The 12,453-nt window shown below is 34.7% G+C and overlaps 1 protein-coding gene across 1 annotated transcript in view; it reads left to right on the forward strand.

Annotated features, from left to right (window-relative positions):
* Window positions 1-415: 415 nt before the first annotated feature.
* Window positions 416-12,453, forward strand: part of Usp20-33 (Ubiquitin specific protease 20/33) — an 88,001-nt gene continuing 75,963 nt past the window's right edge. The window contains exons 1-4 of the mRNA XM_081743288.1: window positions 416-615; window positions 5,061-5,190; window positions 9,498-9,617; window positions 10,898-11,111. Coding sequence (XP_081599414.1) covers window positions 5,113-5,190; window positions 9,498-9,617; window positions 10,898-11,111 — 412 coding nt within the window. The 5' untranslated portion in view covers window positions 416-615; window positions 5,061-5,112. The remainder of the gene's footprint in view (window positions 616-5,060; window positions 5,191-9,497; window positions 9,618-10,897; window positions 11,112-12,453) is intronic.

Here is a 12,453-nt window from a genome sequence, read left to right on the forward strand (position 1 = left end):
TCAAACTAAAACGCAACGCAAATTTTACATATATGTTAGTAATAATAGGTATAGCTGTTCTAATGACATAATGCATTTTTTGCTTTGGTTTGCTGTACGCACAATTTTGCAGACTTGTACTGTATGTGGGTCCATATCTCTTGCATTAAATATGGATATTTTCATGTCGCCCACTCCAGTTATTTTTTATTTTAATGTTTGATCATTTATTTATACGTAATATACAAAAGAAAAAATACTTTTAACCATTACGAAGGTGACGTTAATTTTCTCAATCTAGGGGCTTCAGTTTGATTTAACTGAAATTTTTAAAATTCACTGGTATTTCATTATTACTAGTTAGTAAGCACTGAGCACTATTGCATCACAATACTGTTTGGTGTGTTCGTTAACGTTTAATATGATCATTGTGTCTGTTTCCGGTAGCTTGTCTCATTTATGATTGGTGTATCCGTATTGTAGTAGAAGCTTCTGCTACGTCATTGAAAAACTTAGCGTGGATCATAAGAATACATTCGACGGTATTGGAAAGTATATAAAGTATGATTTTAGAAATGAAAACCAAACAAAATTACTGTGTATATTTAATATTTCCCATTACAACCATGTGTGCAGGTATGTAAAGAAAAAGGTATAATGGCTATAGAATTTCTCTTGGTGGTAGGTTAAGAAGTGTCAAAGCTAATAATGTTACGTTCGACATTAATTTTTATTACCAAATGACTTGCGGAATCATTCATGACGAAAAAAAAAAAAAAAAAAAATCAACTTCAGTAGCAATTCCTAATATTTATTTGGAGTGAATTTTTGTTGCAGATTTAGATTTTTTGTAAATCAAAGAGAATAAATAAAGTTAAGTGCTAGAAATACAGCAATTTTGGTTTAGATGTAAAGTAAACGCAATTTAAGATGTGAACTCACCAGTTGCCAGTACTTGGAACAGTTGGAACCGATTTCACTTTGTACCATTCTGATTTCAGTGATCAAGAAGTGTAAGATCAGCGAACTTGTTAGTGAATGTTAAGTGTAGTTCGCGGTCAAATGTAAGAAATTTGAAACATGTATTTGAGCGAATACGATTACAGTTTTAGTGCCCTTGTAGCTATTCTAACAAGTACGGTCGGATTTACAGTTTGTGTTGGATTTCGCTTGCAGGGAAAGGGTGACGTATTAGTGGAAATACAATAAAACTACATAATAAGTATTACGTGCAATTACACTACAAGTGTACAATGCTATCCTATTTCTTGGGGGTACAGTTTCGTAAAAGGCTAATCTTCCGTAGATAGCGGCCTTGGATTAGACCCACATAAACTTGTTTTTAACGTTACGACGTATCAAGAATTACAACAAAACGCATACGAAAGTAATTCTTTCCTGTACTACTTTGCCTAACGAAGGGATATTTATATTCATGAAATATGAACTAGTAAAAATAATAATAATAAAATAAAATAAATAAAAGCGCTCTTACTGCCTTAGACGCTGTTTCTTAAGGGAGAGGTTGCATTAATGGGTGCAGACTGACTTTAGGATGGCTGAGTATAACTACAGCGTATGACATATCACATAAAAGTTGTAGTGCAAGAAATACGAATTAACTTAAAAACGCAAACTAACTTGTGCTAGGTAGCTACTTGAAGCACAAATGCTGTCGAACCAAATAAGGGCAGGAGTGCAACAAGGGGTCCGAGCGGTAGCAAGGAAGTGCCTCCGTAGGGAGTAGGTGCGTTAGCGACTGTGGGTATAAGGATGAATAAGAATAGTCGAGATGCCCCTTCTAGGACATGAAAACAAATGACTTGCGTATAGCACAGCTTTGCGACACTTCTAGGAGTACTTTGTACACTGCCTTCACATAGCACTTCACTTCATCATGTCTTTCTTATGCAGTATTACGTTGTAAACAACACACTTTCTGTTTCGTGTTTTTACCTTACCACACATGTGAAAGGTCAGATCCCAATGTATTTTGACTACTTCTTCCGTGAATTTTCAAATTTATGCCCCCATAAAAGAGACAGCATCCAAAATTTTGCCTTATTTCGCCACATCATAGGTGACCAAACTCATGAGCTCGCACTCGCGCTAAACCAGGCTAGGTCTTCATAATCGAGTGCCTGCCCGAGTAAGCCCGAATCTCGATGAAATAAGTGAACACGAGCCCAAGTAAGTGAAAGCCCAGTTGTGAGAAGTGAGCACGAGCTTAGTTGAAACAAGTGATCTCAAGCCCAGTTAACAGAAGTGATCGCGAGCGCAGTTCAGAGAAGTGTTCACGGGCGCGAATGAGCGTGAGCCCAGTTGAGGAAAGTGAACATAAGCCCGAGCGAGCCGAGCTCGCTTCGCACTCACGTGGACTCATTTGCTTCAGAGACAAAAAGATAAGAAACGCATTCCGTGTACACAATTCAAAATGAAGATTGAAACAACTTAAAAAAAAAAAAAAAAAAAAAAAAAAAAAAAATTGACGACTGTTTGAGGTCTGAGCTGTCATTTTATTGTTCAGAGGACTTCTTCAAACAACCTTCGATAGAAAGCCGACTTTTTTCATAATTATTATGAGAGAATTGTATTTTTTGAGATTGGTATTTGTTTTAGTTGTGAACCAATGAAAATTTATACAATAGTGACTGACATTATTTTAACAAAAAATCGATTCAGATAATCGGGCTCTCGCAACAATAGGAAAAGTTAGAAGAAAATGCCGATTAATTTTAACGACTGTATCAAGGGTGGAAATTGGAGAGGTGAATACGCCTTTAATCAGCCCATTTCATAGGTGTCCAAACTCACGAGCCCGACGCTCGCGCTCAACTGGGCTCTGGCTCAATAATTGATCCTAGGCGCGAGCCCAATTGAGAGAGATGAGCCCGAGTCTGATTGAGCGCAATCACAATCGAGAGAAGTAAGTCCAGTTAAGAGGAATGAGCAGAGCGCGAGCCCAGTTGAGACATGAGCGTGAGCCTAGTCGACAGAAGTGAGCACGAGCCCGACTGAGCGCGAACCCAGTTGAAACAGGTGAGCGCGAGCCTAGTTGGAAGAAGTGAGCGCGAGCGAGTGGAATACGGTCATCTATGGACCACATTAGGTTCAGTTGCAACTCCACTTTTATTAGTTTCCTCTCTACATTTCTATATTTCTTTACAATTATTAGTTTTCGCTCTATATTTCTCTTCATTGCTTTAGAGCGGGTTTGTATTGTGCTCTATTGCCTGTTTACCTGGTATCCCTGGTATTATGTGAATAATACGAATACAAACTATGTTCCACTGATCCGAATGAAAATAACAACGATTACACCAAAATATTCACACCAATGCACTGAGATGATAGCACAAAAAATCAAAACAACCTGACAACGCAAAAACTTTCACAGTAATGAGTAGGTATAAATGCGACAACACTGTTCTGTTACCATGGAAACAACCTAGTATTTCCAAATGTATTTTTGTGGGTCTAAACCTATCCTCCCCTTCACATATTGGTGAAAAAAGTCTTCTATGAAAAGACAAACATAGTTGGATCATGTTCGTTACTTTCCAACTACTCAATTTCTAAATCAGTCCTTATGAAAAGCTCATTATAACGGTCTCTGTAATATATAGACTATGTACATTTTTTCCGATGTCAACAAATTTCCTACAAAGACTATTAGAAATTTTACTAATTTTAGCCTGACATTCCAAATCACGGTTCATTGCCCTTGAACTTTAGAAGAGCCGTACAGACTCGCTACCCTCTTCGCTTTCAATTCCACGAAAACCTACTCCCTGCGGCGACAGGGAGGTGGACCGGTTGTTGTTCTATGTAACCCCACTTCTATTTACACAGCAAACTTGTCAAAAGGACAGAGTTGTGTCAATAAGTGGAAAAAGGAAAAAATATTCATTATTGTGGCAATAACGTTAGGCCTAGTGGAACTACGTTGTGCTGGAATGTTGAGGAGTAAAGTGAAATACGATTATTTTTTAAATATTTAGTTTGTAAATATTTCAACTTATAATCTGATTCAATCAGTGATAAAGTAATTCGATTCCTTCATCATTCTGTCAAGTGGTCGCTTTGATTCTTCTTGCTATGACAGTTCGCAACACTGTCGTCAACTTACACGATGTTAGATCTGTCAGAGCTCAGGTTATGATGGCCGTAGAATAAATCATTTTGTAGGGAAGTGAGAACTAATTTTACATGGATTCTTATTACGTACTTATTAGATCGTGAAAGGTTTTTAAAACTGTATTGTTATAATTTTTATTACGAAAAAAAAAAATGTGTAATTCACTGTGTAAGAAAGAATGTAATATTTTTCAATTCAAAAATGTAGACAAATTGTTGTTCATCTTACTGGGGGTAATATTGATAATAATTTATTCTAATTGGTTTAATACATTGAAGCAAATAATTGATGCTAATACAAACTATTATACTCTTATATTCGACTGACATCATTAATACAAACTTTTAAACTAACTGGTCTATTCTGTTACTAAAATATTTCGGGCTTGTCAAGAAACGGACGAGGTAGCGTGAGTAGGTACAGCGCCACATTGTCATCCGATTTCCCGGTTTGATTTTCAATCTAGTTGAACGTTTTACATTCTTCTGAATGTTCCGTCCTATTTCCCTGATTTTGCTTGTGGAGTCCCCGGTTTGATTCCCGATGGGAGATCACAGAAGATTTACTTCTACAATCATTCACTTTCATAAACCATTCTCTTCTTAAGCCTAAAGGGCATAATTGTTGGACGTTAAACTAAAAAAATTCATTTCGTTTTCATTTGGAAGACGATTTTAATTGTTATCTCCATTAATTTTAAAAAGTGTAAATATTGGGACTGAAAGGAGTAATTTTGCACATACCTGAAGAGGCCTGGGTAAGGAAATCGTTTCGTCTCCGAAATATATAGAGATTATTCATTCATGTGTGTGTTGAAAGAGTACTCAAGTTAGTTCTGAATTAAAAATGTATTCCATACAGTCTGTGTAAAATGAAATAAATTGTATCTTGTGTTCATTGTTAGTAGTGTTCGGTTGAAGAGTATTTTGTTTTTATATTTTAGATTCAATATGCGTAGATTGGTAGAAATTTTGTTGTAATTCGTATGGAAGAAGATGGCCAAGTCAAGCAAGTGCCCGCATGTTTGTACAATTGGTGATTTTAACCAGGGAGATATAGAAAGACTGAAGGAGGTAAGAGTATAAGTGTAATTTTAAGTTTATTTAATCTCTATTATTGTTTTAGCTAAAATATTATTATTAGTTGTTGTATTATCCTAATTTATATTTATTTATATTTCATTCGCCTTCGTAGGTGTTACAAACAAAATGCAAAAGTGTAACATTTTCACTGGTGGAAAGGAGGGCCTAATGTATATACAGAGAGCGAAATGTTTTCTTTTGATATAGGTGCGAATTCTGAGAAGCAAGCACCAGAATAATACAAGTCCAATTTTCGTGCTTATTTTCGGTTCCTTTACGACTTGCTGTCACCAAATTTTCGACCAATGTGTGAATTATTTTGGGATAGAATACATAATGTTTATATCTCATGATATATTTCGAATTATATTTCAAGAATAAAATTTGAAGGAATACCTTACTCTAAACTAAATACATGAAAAGGAAGTATTGTACAAATAGAGTGGTACCTTGGAATACGATCTTGATCCGTTCCAGAACACTGTTCAAATTGTGAAACAATTTTTCACTTTAAAGTGAATAAGAGATTGAATTAACCCGTTCCAGGGTCCCACGAACCATAATTTATAAAATGATCTTAACAGTAAATACACTGGATTTTAAGGTAAAATATTAGCAAATAACTTTAACAGCAATCCTTGTATAGAAGTGAATTTAAGGCTCATGGCGAATACGCAAAGTTCTTATTATATAAAATAAAATAATACAAGGCAGGTACAAAGGCATAAAATTAATATAACATCACACGAGATGCATTCACCAAAGCTTCCAACAACGAGCGAATGGCTAGCTTGAACGTTGGGAATACGTGCGCACACGAACAACGTGGTGGATGTTCGTATTCTAAATTAGTTTCCTATTCCGGTGCAACATTTGCTCGATTTTTTTTTTTGTCGCATTCCATATTCGAGATCTAGAATGGTCGGATTGCGGAGGCAATACTGTACATGAAAGGCCATAGTCTGTCTATGCATAGCAATGTATGATGATATTAAACATTATTACTCAATATATCTGACAGTTTTACAGCTTAACTCTTGCTTTGTCTTGTTAATATTTAGTTTTCTTCTTTCCTCTCTACATTATTCGAGACTTAGAAACTAAGTCTCTGTTTAGTCCCTTCACTTTGTTATGTTCAAGACTATTATGTAATTGAAAAAACAATCGTCTTACAAGGCAGGGTACCCCGGTGTAACACGCCGATTGTGATATAAGATTGTACAGACATAGAGAACATCGAAAAAGAAGAGACACGTATATTTTTTTTTATATATATATATATCGGCCAACGCATTGAAAGGGTCAAATAGGGGCATAAAAATTGGGTCAAATGAGATTATGCGGAATATAGCGAGAACGAGAAGAGATATCGGAAAAGGTTAAATGCACGAAATACTACACATAGTCGACGTTATGCAGTGAGGTAGAGCGCACCCATGGGAAGAAAGCAGAACATCCGGAAATGGACCAATCACGTGTACAACATTGTCACAAGGTGTAACGGAAATGAGCGAAAATGGTGGTAAGAAGGAAGAAAAAGAAACGAAAACAAAAAATACGTGTTTTTGCTTTGGGTGCATACGTCACCCGTATGCGAAAGAGACGCAGATTCATCTTAATGCACGAAGATGAGAGAAAACGCAGAAAGGATGTAAACGCCGTTCGTATAGACAGCCATCGAGACGGTACTGGGCAGTGGGTTGCATGTATCGCGTAATGAGAACAACGATGAGATGGATGTTGAAAATGAGAAAGTATAGGCAGTAATAATACAAAAACACAAATGTAACTGTTACTTTTGTGTTGTATACGTATTTTCGTAGTGATGTAATGTTGGTATTCTTGCATGGTACTGATATTGCTGTTGCATTATCTTATGTATGTGGACCACCTGCTATTATATTCTACTGTGTTGTGCATTTTTGTTCCCATTACGCGATATATGCAATCCACTGCGCAGTACTGTCTTGCTGGCTGTCTATACGAACGGCGTTTGCATCCTTTCTGCGTTTTCTCCCATTTTCGTGCGTTGAGATGAATCTGCGTCTCTTTCGCATAAGGGTGACTATGCGCCCAAAGCAAAAACAGTATTTTCTGTTTCCGTTTCTTCTTTCTTCTTGCTCCTTACCACCCATTTCCCTCATTTCCGTAACACTTTTTGACAATGTTGTACACGTCATTGGTCCATTTACGGATGTTCTGCTTTTTTCCAATGGGTGTGTTCTACCTCATTGCCTTGCGTCGACTATGGGTAGTATTTCGTGCATTTAACCTTTTTCGATGTTTCTTCTCGTTCTCTCTATATTCCGTATAATCTCATTTGACTCCTTCAATGTGCTTGTTGGCTGATATATAATACGTGTCGCTTCTTTTTCGATGTTCTCTACGTCTGTACAATCTTTGGCGTGTTACACCGGCATGTGAGAATGAAGTGATTTGACTTCGAAACTCTTTGTTGATTGACTGAAATTTAACATCCTTAAAAGTACGCTTTGTTGAGTGTTTCGTGTAAGAAAATCGATTATTTTAGCTTGGAAATATGCATCCTAATCGTTTCTTGAGTAATCAAGCTTCTTATCTATTTACTGCATAAATTTAATTTAACCTTGGCAATATTTCTGTTTATATTCTATAATCATCTGCAGGCTCATTCTTCCGAAGGACCTTATGAAAACTAGTATTACTTGTTCAAACCAAACATGTATTGTTTTGACAAAAAAGAATATAGACTCTAGAATTGGAGAACACATTAAGGGCGCCGAAGACAAGTCAGGCATCAGGATTATCAAAACATTTAAGTGACTCAATCACTAGATCAAAGACATAAATATTTTACATAAGATATTTAGGGAAAAGATCAATATACAAATGTAATTTCATCAGAACAGAAGTTCCAAACGTAAATTTATATAAGCAGTGAGATTTTTTTAAATAAAAAAGAATTATATTCAAAAATTATGATAAACTTATGTACTTGCAATTTGGCACCAAGTTATGTACAGAAATAAAGTTAGTAATAATAGTAATTACAAGAGAAATTTCTTATAAATCAAGTTATGACAACATTGGCTGCTAGCGTGAAGTTATTATGGTCTGTTGACATTTACAGTGTGTTTCAAACATCTTTCGAAAATTCGATATTTATGTAAGTGATATTAATTTTTGTCAGGCAGGTCATCCTATAAGTAAAGAACACTTCACAGCTTTAATAAGTTAGAATTCGGTATAAATGTACTTACTCCAAAAGCACCCAGAATTATTTAACTGTGAGTTGAATAATCCTTAGTGCTTTTGGGGTAAGTACTATTTAATGAATGTTGAATATACATCCTATTAAATCAAATAACAAGTTAGAATTCCATCCATCTTTTGAAGAATTGACCTTCAGATAGCTTGTAGAATATTCAACCAAAGTATTGGCAACGATACATTAAATTTTTGCAGTAAATCGAGGAGCTTTATTGTTAATCATAAAATATGCATAAAAATTGGGAACATTATCATTATTATGTAAGTATTTATTAAAACTCGTGTAGATGATGATTCCGTATTAGAAACTGCCTAATATTTTTTAGTTTCTTCCTAAGGTCTTCAGCAAAATTAGTTTTAGAATAGATTAAGAAAAATGCATATTACAATGTCCTTTTGTCAACAGCAAGGCTATATATGACGTAGGAGGAAATCTACAGCTTAAAGTGGGATCTGAACTACTAGTGCGTTCATTGCTTAAGTGCGAACGCGGGATCTTACACACCAAAGGCATGTGGGCTAGCCACTTGACCAGGGTGAAGGCTCATGAAAATTTTATTTTATATCCAATATATTTTTGTTTTGGGCCAGTTTTCCTTCGATTTCTGTGTTTTAGATCTAATTATCAGTAAACCTCGCCGCATAGATGGTCTTAGGTATAAATCCGAAAAAGTGAAGCGGAAATTTAAAGTGTAAAAGGACTTCTAGGTGAGATTCAATATAAATATTTGTCCTTTGCATATCTTTTCTTTTGATTGATTTTCCTTTTATAACCAGAGCTGGTTGTATAAAGAGTTAGAAGGTATGGTACAGATGTCATGATTCTTTTCTAAAAGGTTATTAATATCATAGATTGAGGTTTCTTATGGTAGATTGTAAACTATAAGGATTACATTATTATTGTTATGTTTTCATTACTAGTTACTTACAGTTCCGATCCATTTAACTTTGTCGCCTCGCCAGTTAGTTCAATGATAATTATTAAGCAAGTTATTTAAAAGGGAAGAAATGACACGATTAATGCCATTATTTCATCTCTGACTTTTCAGTGTCCTAAGTGTAATGAGTGTGATTCCACCGGCCCTAACCTGTGGGTTTGTTTGTATCGTGATTGTTTAAAAGTAGGATGTGGTGAGGCTCACAATGACCACAGTACTGTTCATAATAAGGTAAGTGATTTGATTCGATGAATCTAATTGGTGTAGTCAAAGCCTGAAGAAATGTACTTTTGCATTAAAAATATATATATATATATATATATATATATATATATATATATATATATATATATATATATATATATATATAACGTAGTCTCATTCTGACATTAATTTATATTTGAGACTTCGTAGAGACAATTAGAAATTTTACTCCTAGAAGTAGACAAAAACGAAAGAGTGCTGTGATCGAGGGTGCAAAATATTTAAAAGAAAGGTGGATAATCATTTTATTTGTGCTGTGACTTAGTGTGCATATGAACATATCATCTTTGTTATCGATATGTTGCTAACAGCATTATTGCATAAGAACATAAAGTAAAACCAACCACCAACCATTAAATAGACGATGTAAATTGGCTAAGGCTGGTTATTTAGGGACAGATACTCAGATTAAAATTTTACCAAGTGCATTCAGATTTGAATTAACGTTATCTTTGCAAATATTAATGTAAAAATACATTTTGAGAACTTCTGAGTCCATTATTAAGACTACAGTGGCTTGAGAGACATCTGTTCGTTAAGATGCTTGGCGAATGTGTCACACAGTGTGTATTGAAATGACCCAGATAGTTTTATGTACTCTTTATAATTTTTTATAAATTCCTTTAGGAATATTTCTGAATTAACCATTCGAAAGAAGAAAGAAAAATAGGTGAAATGAGAAAGCTGGAAACACTACTTTTTGTCTGGATTTTCTGGTTAATAGAGATAAAATTCTTAAAAATCCTTTTCGTAAGATTTTCGTATGTGTAGTTTTATTTATTTTATTAAAGAGTTCATTTTTCAGCATGTGCCACTGTTCTTCGTTGGTGGTACAATCTTTGGAGTGAATTTGCGTACTTTCAGTTCTTTTCTATATTCGCATGTACGCTACATAATCGTTGTTTCATACAGGAATCTTCGTCAGACTTCTTTTAATGATGAACTTTTTTTTTCTTTAAATAGGGGAAAATTCGGAAGAAGTACGTTGAAGTAACTGTCCACGGTAGTTGTATAAAACCATACCTTGAAAACAAATTGTGTATTAAAAACATGAAATCAACACCCAGAATACACATGTTCAACATTGCAAATTTTGTATATTTACTTGTATTAATACGAGTGTTTTGGTAATACAATTTTAGAAATGTGTGATTAAATAATTAGTATAGTGTATGTTTTACATCAGTTTATAATAATACTATGTCTCTTTGAGTGTGGTAACACTAAGAAGTACAATTTTCTGATAGGGAACCCCATCCCACTGTCTCCATCTAAATTTATCAACAATGAGAGTGTGGTGCTATCAATGTGAAACTGAAGTTTTTCTAGACAACAATGATCCTGCAGTGGGAAGTGTAGGTCGACCTATTTCTACTCAGAGTCCTATGTACGTTGCACGCCCAAGTGAAACGGACAGCAGCGACAGTGAGGATAGTCAGGATGACAACATAAAGCCTAGAGGTAAGTAAGGATTTTTATTAATAAATATGTTCTTTTTAAATAAATAAATACAAATATGCTGGAGACTAATTACGGAAGAAATTGGACACTAAGTTAGTGGGAATTCGAATACTGAGCATTTTATTTCTCTTAACTATTACGGATCAACCATAGGCTAATATAAGAAAATAGGAGGAGTCAGGTGATTTTATTTTCCGATTACGGAGTACACCATACCCCGAAAGGTGCAAATTAAAGAGTGAAAAAGTGCAGGATTAAACCAGAAATCAAGCTCTAGCATCGACTTCTAGAATGAATGGTGTGTGACTGTTCAGGGAACGGACTAGGTAGCACAGTGGTTAGCGCTTCGAGTCGATAAGGCGGATACGGGGATCGACTCTTGACTCATCTTCTCACTTTGAATTTTCATCTGCTGACAGTTTGCTGAAGCAGTTCGATCTCTGTCGATATTTCAAAGAAACATCTGCATATAACCATCAGTCCATCATCCAGATATTTCTGTGATGAAATATATCCTTGGCACAGATTTAAATTCCTAAGGTGCATTTCAAAATATCAAGTTAGCACATTGTTTAGTAATTTTTAATGTATTGGATATATCTGCTGTCTTACTAACTTTTATATTATATTTGTCGTGACCTTATGAGTTGTTTGGTAACCTGGTGATTTGATAATTTGGGAGCAGGTGAATGGCACTTTGGTGACGCGGGCCTTTTGCCGCTAACTTTTGATGTTCTCTATGTAAAGGTTACCCCCCCCGCCCCTAATAAATCCGAAGATACTTCTGTTATGTGACCCCATTTCTTAAAATTGTTTTTTCTGAATCTAATCAGAATTGTTTTGGAACCCATTCGTTAAAGTTGTTAAATTTCTGTTTTGGAACATATGAAAATACCCGTTGTCCAAGTTTTTTATAATAATAATAATAATAATAATAATAATAATAATAATAATAATAATAATAATAATAATAATAATAATAATAATAAATAAATAAATAAATAAAAGTTCAAAAGCTGGAAAACCTTATCATGAAGCATTAATACAATGCCAGGAAAAACTTGATAAGATCAATAAGTAAATATTAATAAAAAGAATGAATAGAAATTGTACTATAGATTGGGAGGTAGCGAAATGCACAGCTTTTCACGGAAGTTTCTTGCACCAGTTTCCCGGTAATTTTTCAATGATACCAATATGAAACACTGTTATTGAAATTGAATAAAATTTCCGTCCACAAGAAGTCTCCGTATGAAGTGGAAGTACAAAGGATTACAAAATAAAGTTAGGAAAATCATAGAATGGCACTTCATAGAAGTTTATTATGGAATTATGGAGACAT

This window comes from Thermobia domestica, chromosome 2 (genome assembly GCF_964235325.1).
Source record: "Thermobia domestica chromosome 2, izTheDome1.hap1.1, whole genome shotgun sequence".
Lineage (NCBI taxonomy): Eukaryota > Metazoa > Arthropoda > Insecta > Zygentoma > Lepismatidae > Thermobia > Thermobia domestica.